General features: G+C 26.8%; 5 protein-coding genes across 5 annotated transcripts; 2 read left to right on the top strand and 3 right to left on the bottom strand.

The window, feature by feature from the left end:
- Positions 1 to 1,073: 1,073 nt before the first annotated feature.
- Positions 1,074 to 4,242, top strand: OCT59_018964 (uncharacterized protein; the record flags this gene model as incomplete). The annotated part of the gene is made up of 5 exons (XM_025330464.2): positions 1,074 to 3,096; positions 3,191 to 3,291; positions 3,385 to 3,494; positions 3,583 to 3,874; positions 3,953 to 4,242. 5 exons carry the CDS (start codon positions 1,074 to 1,076, stop codon positions 4,142 to 4,144), a joined length of 2,718 nt encoding a protein of 905 aa, XP_025176011.2. The 3' UTR covers positions 4,145 to 4,242.
- A 1,850-nt stretch (positions 4,243 to 6,092) lies between these two features.
- Positions 6,093 to 9,115, top strand: OCT59_018963 (uncharacterized protein; the record flags this gene model as incomplete). Its single annotated transcript, XM_066135720.1, has 5 exons — positions 6,093 to 8,118; positions 8,207 to 8,307; positions 8,397 to 8,506; positions 8,586 to 8,877; positions 8,966 to 9,115. 5 exons carry the CDS (start codon positions 6,093 to 6,095, stop codon positions 9,113 to 9,115), a joined length of 2,679 nt encoding a protein of 892 aa, XP_066004983.1.
- A 992-nt stretch (positions 9,116 to 10,107) lies between these two features.
- On the bottom strand, positions 10,108 to 10,922 carry OCT59_018962 (uncharacterized protein; the record flags this gene model as incomplete). The annotated part of the gene is made up of 3 exons (XM_066135718.1): positions 10,108 to 10,134; positions 10,222 to 10,251; positions 10,602 to 10,922. The coding sequence occupies 3 exons, from the start codon at positions 10,920 to 10,922 to the stop codon at positions 10,108 to 10,110; spliced, it is 378 nt and encodes a 125-aa protein (XP_066004982.1).
- A 1,657-nt stretch (positions 10,923 to 12,579) lies between these two features.
- OCT59_018961 (uncharacterized protein) lies at positions 12,580 to 17,230 on the bottom strand (the record flags this gene model as incomplete). Its single annotated transcript, XM_025318488.2, has 5 exons — positions 12,580 to 13,345; positions 13,423 to 13,740; positions 13,835 to 13,953; positions 14,026 to 14,737; positions 14,820 to 17,230. 5 exons carry the CDS (start codon positions 17,228 to 17,230, stop codon positions 12,781 to 12,783), a joined length of 4,125 nt encoding a protein of 1,374 aa, XP_025176009.2. The 3' UTR covers positions 12,580 to 12,780.
- A 2,746-nt stretch (positions 17,231 to 19,976) lies between these two features.
- Positions 19,977 to 20,682, bottom strand: OCT59_018960 (uncharacterized protein). Its single transcript, XM_066135717.1, has one exon. It carries the CDS (start codon positions 20,556 to 20,558, stop codon positions 20,211 to 20,213), a length of 348 nt encoding a protein of 115 aa, XP_066004981.1. The 5' UTR covers positions 20,559 to 20,682; the 3' UTR covers positions 19,977 to 20,210.
- Positions 20,683 to 23,720: the final 3,038 nt, after the last annotated feature.

The raw sequence follows: 23,720 nt of genomic DNA, 5'->3' as shown, positions 1-23,720 counted from the left end.
ATGACTAATTTCTCCATATAAAAACAATTACAGACCTTTATCAATGCACCATTCTATACCTGAATGTATTTACATATTATATCATTAAATAAAAGAAAAATCGCTTTTCTTCTTCATTGTACCTTAGCTCTTCCATCTCAAAATTTTTTTTTGAAGGGTGGGTCTGATTCAATCTCGTTTTGGATGGGTGTTGTAGTACAAATTCTCATCTATAGGGTAGTTAAGCCTTGGCAGCCCCTAGCTGTATAATAGTTAACTACACTTCTAAATTAAAATAAATAAAATAAAATAAATAATTTCTCCACTAAAAATATTCAAAGATCATAATTTCAATACTTACAATAAATTTGCAAGAGTTTCTCCCTATAAAATTAGTCTAAGTATACCATTAATAATAATTAATGTGGCACGTTTACATTATAAGAAATGGCAAAAGAGTGTTGATGTATTGTACGCTGCGCCTACTGCGCCATCACAGATCAGATGCACCAAATCATATTTAAGAAAAATGCACGTTAGGGATCGTCGAGTAAATCATGTGATTTACGTAATTATGACGTTTAAATTTCGGCAACATTCTCCTGTTAATTAATAATGTATTGGCGGAATTATTTTGAGATACCTTTTACCTAGTATGCTAACTTGGTCTCGGCTAAATTTTTTGGTCGCGGCTAAATTTTCAGTTGTGGCCAAATAAACATGACCATATTTTAAGTTTAGAAGGCATATGAAATTCTGAAAATAATGTGCATATTTTGTATATGCATATGATTTGTATCTAAATTAAACTAGTTGAGGCTTAGATTATTAATCGATGATTGATTTACCGATGAAATTTAAATAGCCTTGCCACCAAAATTTCCTTTTATAGATAATTAATCGGAATTATGAACCGACTTCTGATGGTTTGGGACATTTGTTTTTATCTTATTTTTACCTAATAAATAATTACTTAAAAAACCTAAACATAATTAAGCCACATAACCAGCCTCATTTGGAATACAAATTATTTTTTAAAAAAGTATATAACATGATAATTAATTGGCCGAATTTTCTAAAAAAAGAAAAAAAAAATGCAATCCAATTATCTTAAGGTGTTTGTACTATTTGCAATTGTTTTATGCGTTTATCCCTTGCACACTATAGCAGAAGTAAAACCATTTTTACATGTTGAAGAAAAAGATTATGGATTAGAATCACCACCTCGTGTGTCAAAAATAAAGTCATATGATAATATTATTGCAGTAAGAATTGTTAGAAATGATACAAGTAGATCTGATGCAATGGTTCATTGTAGTTATGATACACTTTTTTTAAGAATTATTTATCCTAATGGAACGGTCATAGAAAAGGATATTAAATTAGAAGGCGTTCAACTATTCAATTATTGTTCTATTAGACCGGGAAAAGAAGATGATCATTTAAGGTATGAAATGATTGAAAAGGATAAAATTCTCGTCGTTTATTATAATTCAATAAATTATATGAAAGTCGAAGGATGGGGAATGTTAATTGATTTTGATGGTAAAGTGTTTGATAGGACACTTATAGGAGTTATTGGATATAAAGATTTTCGTATTTTCAGATTACCACGTGTGCAAATAAGTTTCAATGTTAAAAAAGAAAAAGGATTTATCATAGGTTATAGACCACTTGCAAGTAATAATTTTGAATGGAAACAATATAAAATAGAATCAGATGGAAAATTTACAACTTTGTCTAACGGATTAATTAAATTAGATTCTAGTGCAATCTTTGGACTTAATGCATTAATATCGACAATTGATGAAGGTTACTCTTTTATTTATAAATTAAATGATACATTACCAAATTCAATGTTACGAGATCTAATTGTTGCAGAATTTATAGGTTATAATAAATTTGATACGACTAAAATTTACCTTTATCGAGCAAATTTATTAAATAGAATCCCTCAACCAATATCTTGTAGTATAGAATATGTGGGAGTTGGACATTCTTGTTCCTTACCTATAATGTATAATCAAAGTGATTATAATCTTAAAATTGGATTTTTATCATCCGGAGCAATTATTTCATTAAATATTACACAAATTATTTTTCCTGGTAACAGATTTAAATTTAGAACTTGGAAGTTAAAAAGTTTACTATTTGGTGGTTATATATTACCTGAACGTATAAAAGTAGGTACGGATTCTAGATTATATATTTACGTATTTTCTGTAAATGGTACATTATATAATACTTTAGGTTCAGAACAACCTTTACAAACAAATCCAAATTATGCACTTGAAGTATTACCAAATAACACTCTCTTGATCGCACAAATGGAATATAATAATACTTGGGGATTTAATGCGATTGATATACCTAAACTTACAAATGATAATGGATATTATAATACAAATATAGAGTCAACATTCCCTGAAATTAATTCTACAATACCTTCAGGTATTACGAATACTTCAATTAATTTTTATATACCAGTAACACTATCGGGTGGTAGATTATCAATATTTCAAACAATTGGGGAAAGAAAAATTTTACGTCAATCAACTTCTGGTATCCAATGTATATTAGATAACGATGATAAAAGAGTTATTGTAAATATACTTAACAGTACTCTTAGTAAATCAGGAGGAAATTATTTTATTAAAATTGATAGTAATTTTGTTAAAAGTAGAATTTATGGAGAACCTTTATTAGGGGTAAGAGAAGATACTTGGAATTTCATAATTGAAGATAAAAGATATTTATATACTATTACTAGTTCAACAACTGCCTTACTTAGATTAACTGTAAGAGGGACAAATATAATTAAAAATTCTACTATTGATGAAAAAAAACATTTTGTTAATACTTTATTGGATGAATTAGCTGATGCAGTTCAAATATCACGTGGTCGTCTTAGAAGTATTAAAAATCAAATGGATCCTAATTCAAATGATGGAAGACTTTTGATTAATATAAATATTGAGGAAACTAAAGATCCACATGAAAAAGATGTTAATTCTGTAATACAAGATATAAATTACATGATGTCAAATAATGATCAGACTCCCATTGGATATGGTCAACTTACTAATTTGGACTTTACTTATGGCTTTAATCCTGCTCGTAAGTATTATTATTAATAATAAAATTTTCAATATAATTAATTCGTGGTTCTAAAAAAAAATTATTATTATTATTATTATTTAATAATGCTTAGCGAATTATCTGGAAGAATATGGACCAAGATCATTGATTTCAGTTTCAATTGCAATACCTTTAGTTATTCTTTACTTTCTTGCTAAAAAAAGAGAAAGAAAGGTATTATTAATTAAAAACATTTTTTCATAATATTTTTTTTGTTTTTTTTTTTTGATTAAAATTTCACATTTAAAAAAAAAATTTTTTTTTTAGGGTCAGAATATTGTTATTTTTAAAGTTAGCTTTTTTATTTTTGATTTTGTTATTGATACTCTTTTTATAATTAATAATGCTAATGATGTAAAAAGGTTATATATTCCAAGGTATGATACATATTATATTAAAATAATTAATTTTTTTTATTTATTTATTTATTTTTAATTAAAAGAAATTTTTATAATATTTTTATAGTTTAATATTTTATACTGTTCCAATAGGACTAAATTTGGCATCATCATTTCTAATAATAGCGAAAGAAAATACGAGAAATGAGTTTTTATCGTGGTTTACAGAAAATAATAAACTTGCTAGCATATTTATAATATTGGCAGGGATTGATATTGATATATTAAGTGTTTTATATTCAAATCTGGCGGGGTTTAAATATTTTCAAGCTCCATTATCTGATTCTACTAAATCGATAATATTTTGGATTGCTTTTATAAATATTTTCATTGAAGATATTCCTCAATTTGTCATTCAGGTATTTTAAAATTTTAAAGATTTTTTTTTATATTGGTATATTTAGAATATTAATTTGATTATTTCCCCTCCCTCTCAGATTTTATTTAAAAGGAGATCGATAACATATGATATTATTCCAATTATTACTTTAATCTCTTCAGCGATAACTCTTACAATTAACATTATAAGTCGCTCGCATCAATCTATAAATTATATTCGGGATAAGAGAAGCGAGCGTCGTGTATCCATTCTTGAACTTGATGATTTAGTAGATAATGAACATTATTGATTTTATATACCTAATTTTTATTTAAACCATTTTATTTAATATATTATTTGTTATTTTAATATTTATTATATTTATTAAAAAATTGTTTTGATCCTTTATAAGTTTTTACAATGTACAAATTTTTCATTACAATTTATTGCGAAATTACAAATGTTAGCATAGTCTTCAAGCTAACGATAAATTCTTAAGTTTACCTCGAATTTATGAAAAATTTAACTGGAATTACAACATTTAACTGGTATCGGAACATTTCTCCGAAAACCAATTCGCCGAAAAAATAATCTGGCCTGAGTTTATAAAGTTGACCCTATTTTTCCTTTCGGCGAAATGGTTTTCGGTGAAATGTCCCGTACCCTTTTTAACTAACATACATGATATATCATGTGATCATTCTTAAAGAATCGAGTTACACGAATTCGTGTTCAATCCGAAATTTTAAACCTCTCCAACTATCCATAAAATAAACAAACAAATAAATAAATAAACAAATCCGAAATTTTAAATATATCATAAATTATAAAACTAGGTTATGAAGTAACATTCAGTATTATAAGCAAGGGTAAGGCATAATGACATGGGATAACCCATTTTTATGATTCCGTAATAAATAGTTCTTCACTACGCTCTCGGATAATAAAATCTATTGCAATTTAAGTACCCCGCAAAAGAGGCGTTCAGGTGATGTTTATTACAAACGTTTCAGCCATATTTCCATATCCGGTACATTCAATTAATTAGAGTAATTAATGATCATCGTAATTTTTGTACGACCGATAAGTAAAAATTCTTTTTAAAATGAACATCAATCCTTAAAAATGAAGATAACTTCAAACGTGAAACTTTATATTTTAGAATAAAGTATACTAATTTGTTTTTCTTTAATATATCATCTAATCGCCATTTTTTGACACATTCTTTGTCCGACAACGATTGACCGACAAGTCATTCCGACCGACAAGTCATTTTCCAGGACGTTTTATCAATATATCATTTTTTTTTCAATGACATTATATCGAAATCATTTCCAACGGGAATATATTTCCTACGAAAATGTAACTTGTATTATTAATAATAATAAAATTTTTTCTTTAATTTGAAATAATATTTTGTCAAATAATTATACAAATAATATTGAATTTATAAATTAAACGTTTCAGTTTATATTGATGGCTATTCAATTATTTTTTCATGATAGTTATAAAATTAATTATATAATAAAATTCCATACACGAAAATTTTTCATCCATAAATTCCATGGGAAATTGACTATAAATATATGATGACAAAAATCTTATTAATAAATTTATTTTATTAAAATCAAAACATTTTGGTAAATGATTTTCAATTTTCGATAAAATTTCTTGACAGGAATAATCTTGGAATAATATGTTTTCGAAATTGCCATGTCGGAAAATCAAATATGGATGTTGAAAAATTGCTAACGTAAACTTAAGGAGTTAAAAACTGATGATCAGACTATTGATCTACTAATTTTGAATTACTACGAATATGTAAAGATCTACGAATTAACCTTTAGAAGCGCTAACCCGGATGATCCTATCAGACTTTTTTAAGACATAGTATGAAGTCCATATTATTCATAGACGTATTGAAGTATATCAGATATAAGACTTGATAATGCCAATATCATTTTAATTTATTGTCATATTAATCTAATAAAATATTCATTGCGAAAATTGTAAATTTAAATTTAACAAAAGAGGAAAAAATCCAATATACCATTTTATAATTAAAGCTTATATAAAATAACCATAATATATATACATACAGTATATATATATATATATATATATTTTATATACTTTTTTTTTCTTTTTTTCTTTTTCTTTCTTCTTTATCGAGTTAATCCTAATAATTTTTGGGTTACGTACTTAATAATAAATACGGATCATTGTGTCATTATTGAACGTAATATACCCCCAAAAAAATGTGGAAAATGCGATCAATTTCACGAAATCTTTTTATTAAAGTATTTACATTGATTATAATTATTTTATGCATATATCCTTTAAATACGAAAGCACAAATAAGAAAAATTTCATATACTGAAGTTATAGATTATGGAGGCGTACCACCTCATGTGTGGGATGCAAGGACATACGATGATGGTACGGTAGTAGTAAGAATAATTGGAAATTGCAGTTATGAAATGTTTTCTTTAAGAATCATTAATACCGATGGAACGATCGTTATTAAAGATATTAAGTTAGAGGGAGTTCAACAATTTAATTATTGCTTTAAATATAAAAATAATAATGATATTATAAAATATGAATTAATAAGGAAGAATCAAATTTTAGTCCTTTATTATAATGCAACAGATGTTGATGATGTCAATACATACGAAGAATATGGTATTATAATCGATTTTGATGGTAAAATATATGATAAAACATCTTTTGGAAAATTTAAATTTACAGATCAAGTTGAAGTGGAATTAAATATTGATAGAGAAAAAGGATTCATTGTTGTAAAATATTCAGAAGATGAAGCGAGTACGTGGCAACAATATAAAGTTGATTCGGATGGAAAATTTATAGCGTTAGCTAAAGGAGTGATTGATAATAATGTCACAATCGATAATTCTGCAATTTTTCCTACTGTTGATGGAGATTACGCTATTGCATATTATGAAGATTTAACAAATAATAATAATAATAATAGTATTAATGCAATAAAAGCAATAGATTCGTTAGCACCAAAAGGTGAATTATTTGTCGAACTTATAGGTTATAATAAAAATGGTTCAACAACTTTTTTACTTTATCAGAATCAATACTCTGAATTAATATATTCATCAGTATTTTGCGGTTTTAATTACGTGAGAGTTGGTCAAACTTGTTCTTTGATAACCACCAAATCTCGGAATGGAAATTATAATATTAAGATAAACTTCTTATCATCTGGTTCAATTGTTTTGTCTAGTAATATTCATTATAATTTTCCAGTAATTAGTAATATGACTATAGTATTACGTAATTTACCATTTGGTGGTTATTTAGTTTCAAGTAGTACGAAAGCTCAAAATTTTCTATATATTTTTTTATTTACTGAAAATGGTACAAGTATATCTTTACAATCTAATATAGTGGGTAATTATTTAATATTACCAAATAATACTGTTTTGTTCTCCAGGATTGGAATGAATAGTAATTCTTATAATTCTTGGAATTTCGATGTGATTGACGTTCCTAAATCTGTAGATGATAACGGATATTTAAATGCAAATATAATATCAACATATCCTGAGATTAATTCTTCAGTAGGTTTAGGTATTAATAATATTTCAATTAATTATAATCATCCAATAGAATTATCAGATGGTAGATTATTAATATATCAACTATTAGACGATCAAACAATTTTATTACGTCAAAATATATCTTGTACTGATGATAATTCAAAATGCAAGATATTTAATAATAATAAAAATGTTATCATACAAATATTTAGGTTTACTTTTGGTATAAGTGGAAATTACTTTATCAAAATTGAAAACAATTTTGTTAAGGATATAACTTATAAAGAACCTTTATTAGGCGTTGGGGCACATATTTGGAAATTTAATTTTATAAATGAAAAAGAATATGATATTACTCGTTCAACATCTGGTTTAGTTCGATTAACCGTACCTGGAACAAAATATTTTCAAAATTTATCAATTAGTGATCAAGATCAATTTGTTGATCAATTATTGAATGATATAGCTGAAACGGTTCAAATACAATTATCTCGTCTAAGTAAAAGTAATGTAAACCAAATTGATCCCAGTTCAAATCAAAAACAGCTTTTGATCTCTATATTTATTGAGGAAACTAAAAATCAAGATGAAAAAGACGTTAACACTATAATAAGAGATATTAATGACGCAATTATATATAAAGATCAAACTCTTATTGGAATGGGTGATTCTACCACATATTTGGACTCCAATTATGGTTTTGTCCCTGCACGTAAGTATTAAAATTGTTATATTTCAGTCATGATTAATTAACATATGATTTATTTGTTTTAAAAAATTTTTTGAATTGAAATATTTAGCAAATTATTGGCAAGAATATAAGTTCAAATTATTGGGTATAATAATATCTGTGATAATATTAGTCGTTCTTTTCGTTCTTGCTTATTTAAGAGAGAGAGAGGTATTTCTAATTAAAATCTTGAAATTTAATTTAATTTTTTACTTTTTTAATTTAAATTTTTTATATTTAAAACCTATTAATTCTTTTAGGGTCGTAATTTTGCTATTTTTAAAGTCGCCATATTTATTTTTGATTTTATTGTGGATATTCTTTTTTTAGTAAATAATTCTAAAGACATACCACGTCTCTACATCCCAAGGTACAATATATTAATATCAAAGAAAAATATCAAAATAAACCTATATAATTAATTAATATTCTTTAATTTTTTGCAACAGCTTAATATTCTTTACATTACCAGTAGGATTTAATATAATAATGGCGTTTGTAATAATTTCAGGGGAAAACATGAGACCAGAATTTTTTCATTGGTTTACGAAAAATTTTAGACTTGCAAGTGTATTTACAGTATTATCAGGGGCCAATGTTGAAATCTTAAGTATTTTAGGATCAAACTTGGCGGGATTAAAAATCTTTCAAGCTCCATTTTCCAATTCCGCTAAATCAATAATATTTTGGGGTGGTATTACGAACATTTTTATTGAAGATATTCCTCAAGTAATCATTCAGGTAATTGCAATTTTTTTAAGATTATTATAATCTATTATTTTTTTTATATTTGACGGTATACTAATTTAATCTTTTATTTTTTTTTTAGATATTATTTGAATTTAATTCAATAACATATGACATTATTCCAAAATTAACTTTATATACTTCAGTTATAAATCTTACAATTAATATTGTAGGAAGATTATATCAAGTTGTAAGTTATATTCGAAATAGAAGGCATTTACATTTCTTTTAGCAAATATGTATTTTTTCAAGAGATGTATTTTTATATGTAATTATAAATTAGCAATTTAAGATGTTTATTTAAAATCTTATTATATATTATATAAATAGATAAGTATTTATTAAGAAAGTTTTATACTTTATTATTAGAAATTATATTGTAAGAAAATCATAAATAAATTAGTATAATTTTATTAACTGTTAAGTTTATAAATTAAAAATTATCTTTTTTTTAACACTGAAAAAAAATCTTTAAACTAAGTATTATTGGATATGTAAAAGTATCATTGCCTGAATTTAACTGAAGTATGTTAAAAAATTATATAACTGAGAGGGTAATTTTAACGCTCACCCCAGGTGAAAATCACCTGGTCATATGATTTTTAAAATTTATACATGTAAAGTAAAACTGATTTTTTAATAAATTATAAATTAAAAATTTTTCTCTTTACTTTATTAAAGCATTATAAAATTTGATAGCTAAAATGTTGACCAAAATGGTGAAATTATATTCTTAGCAAGAAAAATTCGAAAATTAGTACCATTATGAAAAATACGGATATCTTTGCAAACATAATACCTACACTCATGAAAATTAAAATGTAAGTGTTTTCCACCTTGCTGAACAATTTTCACTTAATAAAGAAAGTCGATTTCATTTGAGTAAAGTAGTGAAATTACGTTCTGAATTTAATAAACAAAAAATGAAAAATTCGAAAATTATTGCCATTACGTAAACGCGAATATCTCTACAAGTATTATACCTACGCTCATGAATTTTAAGATATAAGTAGTTTCGACATCGGTGAACAACTTTTACATAATAAAGGAAGTCGATTTCATTTGACTAAAGTAGTGAAATTACGCTCTGAAATTAACAAACGGAAAACGAAAAATTCAAAAATTATTGTTATTATAAAAAACATGAATATTTCCACAAGTATTATACCTACGCTTATGATATTCAAGATATAAGTAGTTTCGACATAGCTGAACAACTTTCACTTAATAAAGAAAGTTGATTTCATTTGACTAAAGTGACGAAATTACGCTCTGAAGTTAGAAAATATAATACGAAAGAAATTTAGAAATAAATATACTATGAATTGTATAAAATACCTGTATCTTCACAAGATATAAGTAACAAAACTGAGTCAAAGTGTTTAATATGTGTTAATAACAAAGCTTTTAAAATTTTTTTTAGAAAAGAAATTTTTTTTTTTTTATAATCATAACGTGATAAATAAATAAATAAATAATTGTGAAATGTAACACAAATCAAGGGGGTGAATTTCACCTAAGGTGATTAAAATTAAAAAATAACCTAGGGTGAATTTTAAATTAATTCTATAATTATTATTAAATATATAATATAAAATAAAGGAAAAGAGAAAAAAAAAGTTCAAATAGTATAGAACATATGTTTGTTAATTAAGATATTAAGATTATAAAAAATGTATATATATTATAACAAATGTAAATTTTTAATATTTCAAAACTGAATCATCTTTTTCATTTTCATTTTTTTCATCATTAATAGCAATAGAAGTCTCTTTACTATCTTTTGTAATAGCAGCCATTTCAGGTTCTGGTATTGAAATATTAATAGGAGATGATGATGGTGGTAAAGTATGTTTAATTGAATTTCTTAATTTAGTTCTATGTAAACTATTAGGAGATGTATTCCTTGAATAAAAGAATAATGCAGGTTCACCATTATCTAATGAACCTTTTTGAACTTTGTAAAATGCTTGCAATTTACGATTACGACTCGATGATTGAATTAATTCTCTATTGTCCCATCTTGATTTTGATAACATTAATGTAACAACTGTAGTAAAAAGGGCGAAATATGAAAGAGCTGTACTGACAAGGAATAAACGACATCTCGTTTGTCCATCAAATGTGGTTATCTTATATGGAATCGCACCTAAACTACAATTTAATCCATAACCGAAAATGGCGGGTGTTATATTCAAAAAACCTATTTATTATAAAAAAAAAAATTTATTATTAGAAGGATGTAACTCAAAAAAATAATAATTTATATAACAATTTTGTCATCGAAATCATGTTTCTATAATGTTGATCAGGGAGTTGACGGGGTTGTAATGACCAGCATGTAACACAATTATTGGATAGGGGTCACCCCTTCATAGTGACGTATATTTGCTCTCAGGTCTTATGAAAACAAAATATATTTTCGGGATTTTGCCTGTCGGATTTTAAGTTTCGGGATTTCATACCATGCCCGTCTGAATAAAGCCGATTAATTTCAATGATTTTTTAAATCTTAACGTAGTTTCATAAACAATTTAAAATTATATTACAAGATATTTAATTTTAGTGTTTGATTTTATAGTTATCATGTTAAATTATACTAATTTATCCTATTTGTAAAAAAAAAAATTTTACTAAAATTATCACAATTATTAATCAAATTCGAAATCATTAAAATACAAAATTTCTCTTTGAAAGAAAATTTGTATCATGACAGCGTGACGTTCGCTGTAGGGTTGGTTCGGTCCCGGCAAAGACCGGTCCTGTATCGGTCTTGGGACCGGTCTTCACGGTCTTCAGTCCGATATAGAATTTATCTTCTAATATAAAAATGATAAATTATATATTATTAATAGTTTTCATTTCGAAATATCAAAATTTTCATATTTTGGTATTTTGTAATATCAATATCATTTGATTCCTCAATGATGCTTAAGTACGAGGAATAATAATTTTATTTTTATTTCCGGTTGCAATTTTTTTTTTTGACAGTCGTAAAGGGTTTAAAATTCTATCCAGTATTTTTACTCTTAAACTTTGGGATTTTATTTGGGTCATACTTAGTTTACAATCATACAATGACAACAAAGGTATCTGGTAATAATAATAATGTCATAATTTTTAGTGCGACCTGTATTTCATTATCTCGTTGACCAACAATACCGCTGTTATAAATATAAACAAGACAATTTTAAAAAATTTAAGGACCGGTCGGTCAAAAGACCGGTTCGGTCCGGTCCTGGCTGAAAGATCGGTCTTTTTGGAACCGTACCGGATTGGACCGTATCAATCTAACCCTACCGTTCGGTTCGCTTCGGACATTTAACGGTCACTGTTACCTAGTATATTTTTAAATAAATGATATAATACAGTAATAATAATTTTGGTTTTATGTGTTAGATGTTAAATATAGTAATTAAAAGAATATTAGATTAAACATTAATATAGTGAATGCATTGAATTTTACTCGCACAATTTATTTTTTTTTTCGTGTAACTTTTTTTGCAATTTTTTAAAAAATGACGAAATTTGTTTATCATTTGATTCGTTTAAAGAAATAAATAAATTATTTTTTTTGTACAAAAATTCTTGTATAACTAAATGAAAGAAACTATAATTCAATATATAATGCTTTTACCGGGGGGAAGATTTCACTATCATGTGACTTTTTATCTATTTCTTGTAATTTATATTATTCTTGGCGAAAAAAGAAAAATTCAAAAAAAAAGTTTATTAATTGTGATTCTTAACAAATAAATAATAAAGCTTAATAAAGATTTCATAACATTTGCTAGCACGCCCTGTGATATTAATGTATTAAAATGTTCTATTTGTTTAATTAAATTCTTATGACGAAGATCTCTATATTATTTAATTCTCGTGTAGTTTAAAAATTAATTATTTTGATTTATTTTGTATTAAAAAGATTAAATTTTTGATACTTCCTTCCATAGAATCTAATTTTCCAGAAAATTCTTTTTCCATTGATTGAATTTTTCCTTGCAATATTCTAGTTTCATCTTGATCATCATCTTGAATAATATTAATTGGTTTAGTAGTTGAAAATTTTGTTAATATTTTTTCTCTATCTTCATCAATAAACCAACATAAGGATAGTGGAACTTCTTGTTCTTTTGAAGCAATAGAATCCGTTTCAGAATAATAAAGTTCTAGATAATTATATTCTCCCCCATTGTCGCTATCATCACCATTATTATCATCATCATCCCATGGATTTTTGTCATCAACCTTGGACAAGAAATTTTCATGATGCTTTCTAGCTTTCTCGGATTTTCTTAACCATTCTTCAATATAATCAGATTTTCCGATATAATAAATATATCGAGGATTTCCTCTTTTACTTCCAAGTGGCTTTTCGATCGTTTCATAATCTTCGATCAATTCCGCTCGATATTCTAATACGGCATGTCTACCAATTTCTTTCGCATCTTCATATGCACCACTAATATATATATAAAATATTATAAGTTTATTTTTTTTTGTAATTTATAAACATAACATTTTTAATAAAAAACTTACGTCATGATCGCGATCAACATATTTTGTAAAATTGTAACGAGAAGGATACTACCAATAATAGAATAAACATCTACTGGCCAAAAATTCCACTGTTCTAATTGATCCCAACGACCACCTGTCCAAAAGAAAACTGATTCCACAGATTTACCAAAATTTGAGTAAAAATTATCCGATATGCTATTCACATCAATAACTTGTTCCACTTTATATGGTAATGGTTCCTTATTCTCATCAGTCCCATCAGTATTATCAGTGATTTGAAAGGAGGAACCATCAGGTTTAATACCTATGGTTTCAGTACTATTAAGTAAAACAAACCTATTATAAAAAAAAATTAAAATTTTATGAAGTTTTAGTAAAAATATCGATCAATAGAATTATGTTGAGTTACTTATTTTAACATCTTACTCACATAGCATGACCAAATCCGAGGACAACCACTAGGATAAAGATTAAGAAAGGCATAATTTGCTTAAAGATATTGACGATAATATAAATGTAAGCTCCAGATCTTTCAAAATATCGCAACAACTATTTTTATAAAAAAATTTAATATTAAATATTTATACGTTATGTATATTAAATATTCATTCAAAATCTTACCAAAAAAAGTTCCAACCACATTACTAAAACTGCAAACGAAACAAGAATAGTAACAATTTGACTTTGAGTTGTATATTTAACATCATTTTCTTCTTCTGGGGAAAATGCGGCACTAATTTCATAGTACAAACTTATACTAGTTATCACTAATGGAAAAATGACTGAAAACAAGTCAAAAAAATTGTAAAGTCCAAAATATCTTCTCCATCCCTCATATTTTAATTGAATTCTTTCAGTATTCAATAAATAAAATCCCAACCAATAAAATAAAACAAGAGCAATGATTAACCCCACAAAGTCAAAACCTCCTTCTACTTGTTCTATTTGAATTGCACCATTTAACAATGCAAAAATTATTGCAAATGCAAGGTATATAAGTCCATGTCTTAAGAAATGATTTCTTGCTGCGTTCCATTTAAAGTCAATTACTGCGGCCATTGATGGATTATCATAAATTTCTGCACTATTGTCTTCTCTTATCATTCTCAAGAATGGACTCAAGTGATTCTTTTTTTTAATCACATGACCACGAGGCCAAAATAATAATTTTAAAAATCTGAGAGGAATCTTCCAGTATTCTTCTCGTTTATCTTCAAATTTCTCGGGATATACGGTAAAATCTGGAAGTGGCACCATGTAAACCTGATTAATAAGTGAAGAACTATTGGTAGATATTGTTTTGTTCACTATATCTGAAAAAATCTTCCCTCCACTAAAAAAATAAAAAATGATTAGAAATAAAATAATTGTATTTGTTTGTGACACAATCAGTTATTAATTATATTAATATTTACCTTTGTTTCCCCTGAACAAATGATTTTTGTAAGAAATTATTACGTTCTTCTTTCTTCTTGATGAGACCCAAATTTACGTTTAATGCATGAACATCTTTGTGATTACTTTTATTCATGTCACTATCACGAATTTTAGATTGATCCAAGTAAACTTCACTAGCACCAAAACAAGGTTTTTGAAATAATTCTTTAACATAGAATTCTAAATTATATTCATAAAGGATTGGAATCGCTTTAGCAACAGTAAACATCCAATTTGAAGATTTTAAAGCATTATTTGAATAATAATCTAATAAATATTTAACTATAATCGTATCTTTACGATAACCTCCTTTTGTACATACGATAGCGGTTTCAAGATCGGTCTCTTTTATGAGTTGTCCACCCCAAGAATTACATCTTGGAATATGCAAATGATTATTTTTCCCATCAGATATAGAAAATAAAATATTTTTAATGATATACGTGCAGTTACCGCGAATTAAATTTGCCATAATATCAAAACGTATATCCAACATTCTCCATAAACCAAAACTTTTAGTCAAATATTTTTTAATGATGCGTTCAGTTTGTTGAACCAAATCATCAAATTGATGTTGTCTTTTTGGATCTAAAGGTTGATCTTTTTTCTCGTTAAAAAATTCTAATGCTTGACAAGCATGTACTGGACAATTGACTTTTTCAGGCCATTCAAGTATAATTTTTTCTCCAGGTTCGGAAAGAGAATTTCTAGAAGGAATATATAATATTAATGAGAATTCTTTATGACCAATTTCCAAAGATTGAATTTGCATTGGTCCATTAGAATTATTCGTCCAAATATATTCAAGAACTCTCGTAGATGATGAAAATGATAGTTTTGAAGATGATGTTTCACTTTTTCTTTTATGCCATACTTGAACGGTGGATTCTCCAATAAATAATTGAATGGTTTTATTATCATCAAGATAAACCGAAGTACGTTCATAATTTTTATTTAATATCCAAGGTTCAGGAGTCCTAATGATAATTCTATTTTCGAATTTAGAGCCCAAATAATTTCCAGAAGAATCGTAAATTGAATGATAATTTGTGGTATTATTAGTTGCTACGGCAGTTGGTGAGAAAGAATTAGACTTATTAAGTCGAATGATGTTTTTCGTATTACAATTTATAGGATCTATTAATTTAACTATTTCTGAATCATCTAATAAAGAAGTAATATTTCCATAATCTGTAATTGTAATAAGATATCCTGAAGAATTGGCCAACTTTTGATGATGTTCACATTTATCGGGAAATAATGAAAAAGTATCATTGATTTTTCTAACACAATTATCAGTACTACTAAATAAATCCCAAACTACAATAATAGGAGTAATAACAGTTTCTGAAGTATCTTCTTTATATCTTTCTTCTTCAATAACGATCAATAATTTTTCATCATTCTTAACAAAATCAAAAAAAAGGATTTGAATATTCGTTTCCTTAAATATTTTTGTTGTAACTTCCAAACCATTCTCCATTAAATAAATGGTAATACTATTTGCACCACGACAATAAGCAAATAAAGATTCATTATTTGAAATAGCAAAACAAGAATAACCTCTTCCTAATACTGAAGCAGCGGTTTCTTCGGATTTTTGAAAAGTGTTTTCTAATAAACCTGTTTTCAAATTATACATTTCAACAGTTTGTATTTTATCTTTATAACTTTCTACTACAAAACGACCTTTCACAATATTTTGTTGAATAAAAAAACTAGAAATTTCATTACTTGATAATTTACTGGGTAAATAAAAATGTTCAACGGTTTTATCAGAAAAGAATTTAAACCAACCCTGATCATAATTTTCATTTACCATAAGGTTCATTTTTTCATGATGAATAGATAATCTTGAAATCCCATAAGCATTTATAAGAATCAAATCTGTCTTGTCACAAACTGAGCTGTCATCATCCAAGAATTTAATTATACCGCCCATATCATTAATTGCAGAAGAAATTCTTGCTTGTCTTGCAACAGAAATAACCCAAGTATGCTTAATAGTTGAATCAGCATTATTGACGTCATCATCAAAGCAAGAGACGGCAATTAACACATCAGTTGTTTTATCAGGCAAAGTAATTTCATTAGACACAGTTAAACTCCATATTACAGCAGGAGCATCAGCATTTTTAAAATTATTATAATTCAATGTATATAATTTTGAAATATTATCGGATTGACATAATTTTAATTGATAAGTTGTGGTATTTAACGTTACTATCTGAGTACCATCTGGACTTATAGCAATATATTGATGACCATTATATATATTCTTTTTGTTATTAAACTTTGATTCGAAAGAAGCGATCGACCTAGTCTCCGCTTTTTCTTCGTCGCTAAATAAATGCGATGGTGTTTGATTAATTTTCTGGAATGCTAACATGATTTTATACACTACACGTTATATGTTATGTCTTATATGTATTCAAAAAAAAAAAATGATTTTATATTAATCCTTTCAAAGGATTAATTGGAAAATAAGGTAAAAGGAAATTTTATTCTAAAAAAAAAATTTATTTTTTTTTACTTTTTTGATTTTTTGATTTTTTCATGAAAATTCTTTATTTATATAGTTATTAAACTAATAATATAACCTTATTTTTATATAATTTGTAACATATCACACAAAAATATCGTTCATATGTACGTGAAGGAACATTTCTTTTTTAAGGTAATAATTAATGGCGTACAGTGATAAATAACGTAAATAAAAAACGGGCTTAATATGGTAAATCATTATTATATGCAATGTTGTACAAAATCACCTACAAAGAATAAATATTTAATACCAACTTTCCTTTATTGTCTAAATTATTAATCTGAAATTCAATGCAAATGCGAGAGGAAATCAATCATGCATCCGCCATTTGTAATTTCGTAACAAACGGAGATTCCGTGCATAAACAAACAAATGTTTGAAAAATACGATATATTGTATATTTTCAATGTATGCATTATATTACTATCAATTATACTCCGAAACTCCGACCTCTGTCAAGTGATCAGTAACGAATTTTGTAAAGCGAATAAATCCTTTGATTTAATGAATATCGATTTCAATTAATATTATAATTGATCCCGTTTTGAGCTAACAAATTTAAAGAATTTTAAAGTTTGAATTTTATTTTGAATTCTTACATTAAATTATTAAAATTGTAATAATTAAATTAGTTACTGATCGCTTGACAGATTCGGAGTTTCGGAGTATGGCTGATTAGGTACTACAATGTATAGTATTATCTATATTATCTTCAGTTATTCTATCAGTGAAACTTTTATCTCCGGGGTAATACCTGCAGATTCTAAAACCAACATTTTTTTTTTAAAAAAAAAAATGCTTATTTTATATTAAATTTTTTATTTTTATTTTCATTTTAACCATTTTAACCTCTAATTGTATCACCCTTAATGTTTCATGCTATAAAAAGACATTTTAACTTGTTAATTTTTTTTACAAGTTTTTTACGTCTTTTGCACAAATGTTTTTTACAAGTTTTTTAAGTTTTTAAGTTTTTTGAACTTAATAATTTTCTTCGTTCTTCGTTTAAAAATGTTAATTAAATTTCACTATCGATTGTTATTAAAATTTATAAATATTCTCCCACTTGAGTTTTCCGATAGATTAAAATTAAATTAAATCAGAAAATGTTAGCTGAATTTAACTTGTGGGGAATTATGGAATATAATTTCATTTTTTTTTTATTTTTTTTTTATTTTTAGAATTTGAAATACTGCAATGTGTCGATCAATAATGTAACGATATTCCTTAAAAATTTAACAATTCAGTCAAAGAATTTTTTCGTCTCACATAATTTGTTACTGTACTGATTTGTTTGTATTACACATTTGCATTTCGATTTAAAAAACAGATCTTTTTCGGAGTTTCGGAGTTATTTTCTTAGTATTAACTAAGTTTAACAACAATAGCAATAATCATAACAATAAGTATTATTTAAATAACGGTAAGAAAATAAAAAAAATTAAATAAATTAAGTCGAAAAAGAAGTTTTTTTTTATTTTTAAAAGAAATCTTTAAAATTAATAAGTCTTAATACTTTTTCATTTTTCTTTCTTATTTTGGAAAAAAAGATTTGTTTTTGTTTAAAATTCAGTTTATAATTTCTTTGTTTAATATGATAATTAAAATGTTTTCATTATTAAAAATGTATTAAATAAATAAAAATGGTATTAAATGACTAATTATGATTTATGATGTACCCCTAATAATTTCGGAGATAAAACTAAGAGAAAGAAAAGTTGATGAATATTTATTTTCGTTATTAATATCGTATAAAATTTGCACACCAAAAGGAATTATTTTTAAATGTAATTTTTTTTTCATAACATATGCTTGACGGTGAACTTAGGCGATGACATTCCTTGTGATTGGTTGTTATACTAATTTGCTATCCTGAATAGGAAGGAGAAATTTACTAATTTAGTTAGTTTTTATGCGCTAAGTATTTTATATTATAAAATATATTATTATATTATAAAAAATATTGATATTGATATTGATATTGAGTTAATTCGATCATGATCTGCGGCATGATCTGAATCAGCTGCAATTTGCGGTTGCATGAGTGTTTAAATTGTTTATTGTATTTTTATTGGTAATTTGGTAAAAAAAAAAAAAATTAGTAATAAATTCAGAATAAATTGTTTATTGTATATCTTTGGTAATTTGGCAAAAAAAATTTAAAATTAATAATAAATCCAGAATAAAATTCTGATTGGAATTTATATTATATAATTATTTATATTTATTTATTTCTAAAGGGTTTTGAGTTCTATTGTTTAATTGTTAAAATAGAAAAATAATCCACGCCAAATAACTAAAAAACTAGTTTTTTTGCTCAATATTTAAAATCGGTGGATGATCATTTATAAACGTACACGTGATTCTGATGGCTAATTGAATCTAACTTTAATTTCAAACGCCAATTAATCACACTAACTGAAATTGTATTTAAAATCATTCCGAAGTTTATTGGAAATATTTAACATAAAAAAATTCCGATCGTATTAGAATTGATCGTTGAGATCATTCTCGAACTTACCAAATTTGTCACATAAAATGAAATTGTGGTTATACTTTTGTTCAAAAACAATCTGACGCCAAATGTTTTGAACAATCTCTCTATCTTACGCTAATTCTATGAATTCAAAAACATAATTTTAAATGATTTTTTGCGAATTATTTATTTTTAACCAAAATTTATAGGTTTAAAAAGTAATCTCATATAAACTAAAAAAAAATTTATATAATACTACTAATTCAATGTGGAAAGTGTAGCAAATGGCGTATAATCTATTCAAAATCAAAGTTATCTTCACATGGAAGTACAGATTTTAGATGAAATTCAATATACATGTGGGATATTTCTTACGAAATATCTATCTCTAAAGGTATAAATATACGAAGCTCTCATAGCACAAATGATTCTTTTAGAAAAATTATTTTCTAGTCCTGTCGTCGTCTGGTAATCCATGGACATACCAAGAGGCAATAGCGGAACATGGAGGTGAAGTTCACTTATTTTCGCCTTTGATATTATCATCCTTTGAGCCATGACTTTTAGAGACTTCGGAGTGTGCGCGCTACAATACTTGACCACACGAGTCGGATCGTCAAAAAGTACATGATAGAAATAATGACGTAATATACCAATACCAATACCAATACAAATCCAAGGGATTTGCAGATCCATTTTGGTATCACGTAATTTAGCATTTGCATTTGTATTCGTTGTTAGCTTCAGATTCAGTTCGAATAATTCATACAAAATAAACAATTGATAAAAACTTTAGAGTTTAAGACTCTAAGAAAAATAACTGAATATAGCTTTTTATCAAAAATTTGCAGGATAGGAATCGATATTGTTCGAAAATGTTCGCAATAACCCACTACCAATTATCAACAACTTTGGGTATTCCAATTAGTAACCCAATATTTAATTCAATTTAAGACATAAAATTTTACATACCCCAATAAATAGAAGAAAAGAACCATCATTTAAAGGTTGGAAACCTAACTTGTGATCCTGAAACCAGATGATGCAAAATATCACACCCGTGACATTCAACTCAGAGGACTACCTGCGCCTTTGGCACACTCAAAAAAAAACAGAATTTCTGAAATAAGAAGAGCCGCAGCACAAAAACGATGGGCTGGACATAAAAAGAAGGAACGAGCTAAAAGATGAACACCGGAACATCGAGCTCTATAAATAATATAAAAACCACTTAATCACTCAACTACTAACCAAAATCAATCTGGTTTCAGGATCACTTAAGTAATCTTTAAATGAAGGTTCTTTTCTTCTATTTATTGGGTTATATAAAAATTTGTCCTAAATTGTTCTCCTTTCTCATCATCTCCTGCTATTATTAGATCATCAAGATAAACTTTGAACCAAAGGTTCTAATTTAATCTTCACAAATACATTGTCAACATATCTTTGCCATTGTGAAGGCGCGTTAACAATACCAAAAGGCATTCACGTCCATTCAAATTGAAATGTGTAACGAAGGCTGTCTTTGGGCGATCTTCTTTTCGTACCTGTCAATTCCGATTGTAGTCGTAATGGTCCCCATTCAATAATCACTCTTCTACACCATTTTGATTATGGTTTAAATATATCATGTCAATTTCGACCTCTTTTTCAGGCCATTTTTGGTTTAGCGCTTTAAAAACGCTTTCTGAAACATATGATTTATTTGAAATGGAATTTAACTTCGACGAATTCTTATCTCAACAATTATTGTCAAAGTCAATAAATACTCTAACATGCAATAGTTCCACTAAAATTCCATATTGTTCAAGTGGATTGATTAAAGAAGCACTTTGTTTTAACTATGGGGCAGAATGTGAAAAAAATAATTATGGAGAATATTTTCCATATCAAGTAAACGGAAAAATGTTTAAATTACTATTCGTAATAAATAGCTTGAATCACGTGATAAATTTTTTTATATATTTGAGCGAATTACCCGGCCGGGTACGTGCGAACCGTGAATATAAATTTGCGTGCTCGCAATTTTGGGATAATCAGCACCGCGGATTTCCATATTAAGATAGTTCCTGATAGTATAATTCAAATCGCTACTGTATGATGTAACGGAGTTATGATATCAATAACTAGGAAGTAGGAACCGTTATCAAATCCAAAGCGCAGTTATCATTGCGCATCATCACGTACCGGATACGAATAATATATATATTCCTTCGTTACACTTCGGAATAACAAATTGAATAAATCGAAATATATTATATTAAATGGGCACTTAGTAACTAGTACCGTATTCAAATATTGTAATCCATTGTAAATAGCGTAAAATAAAAATAAAAAAATAACAATACTTGCGTAACACAATTGTAAGTATTTACTGTACGATTTTTGAAAACCAGCCGTGCAATACTCCAACGTACTTATTTTGTATTATACTATATATTATTGAGCCATTAGATTACGTGCATAACTGATTTTATAAATGAACCCGCCAACTTGAGGTTGATAAGTTTGGGTAGAAGTACCTTACTATGTCCGAAATAAATACTGCGGAATACTTTTATGCGTAATTTAATAACCAATAACTGTATCACAATTAAGTACTTTGTATGGAAATAAACATGATGACCTGAATCTGAGTTTGATATTCGATGCATTTGATAGATCCAGATGTAAATATTGGTAATATAAATGAACCATATGGCTCATAAGTCATTAAAAAAGTTTTAAAAGTTTGATACTATTATGTAATATGAGCCATAGTTATTTCTAAATATAGATATATTAGCCATTAATTACATCAGTTGAGTAGATTAATAGCAATATTCATAATAGACTAATTTTGACTCATCATGTGATGAGTAAAAGGGGATAAAATCAGATCACGCATTTTCTGGGACTCGCCTCTCTCTATTCTTAGGACTTCGTTATTTTCTTTGGGACTTTTTACTTCCCCTTTTCGGACGTCTCTCTTTTCTTTAGGAGAACTTATTAAATTCCCATGCAACTCTCGAACTTTTTATTTTTAAATTAAAAAAAAAATTTCTTTTTTCCCAATTTTTTTTGTAATCTTTTCGCGTAGTACCTTTCGTATGCTTCCAAAAGAAAGGCCTAGAACGAATAATAGCAAAAAGAAGAGAACAAAGAAGGGAACCACTAAGTCAGCATGATAAGAATGATAAGTTATGGTTCAGTGGCGGAGCTGTACTGATGGTGCTTAAAGTTGACCGTAGACACTCCCACTTGTATTCTTAACGAAATTTTTTATTATCCCTGATATTAGGTGAGTTATTGTGTTTTGAGCTTTAATTACAATGAAGGCTTTTTTACGATTTAGTTCATGGGTCTGCTCACGTATATATATGTCTAAGGTTTTCCAAATATATTTATTTGTCGGGATTCTCTGTGAGTCTAGATGAAATCTGGTATATATGCCTGAGTAAGCGTGGATGAGCGTTCTGATAATAGCCTAGTAATTCAATAACTTATTTATCTGAGTGATCATAGGATAACCTTTTTATTTCTATTTATAGATCATTATTGATGGTTCATTTTCCCTGTCTTAAAGGATACTGTAGACGTTTCTATTTTCTTTGGGACTTCTTACTCTCTTTTCTTTAGGAGAACTTATTAAATTCACACGCAACTCTCAAACTTTTTACTTTAAGTTATGGTTCGATCAGTGGCGGAGCTGTACTGATGGACATGGCTTGTGCTTAAAGTTGACTGTAGACACTCTCACTTGTATTCTTAACGAAATTTATTTATTATCCCTGATATTAAGTGAGTTATTGTGTTTTGAGCTTTAATTACAATGAAGGCTTTTTTCATGGGTCTGCTCACGTATGTATATGTCTAAGG

This window comes from Rhizophagus irregularis, chromosome 28 (genome assembly GCF_026210795.1).
Source record: "Rhizophagus irregularis chromosome 28, complete sequence".
NCBI lineage: Eukaryota > Fungi > Glomeromycota > Glomeromycetes > Glomerales > Glomeraceae > Rhizophagus > Rhizophagus irregularis.
This window is presented reverse-complemented; position numbering and strand designations above follow the sequence as displayed.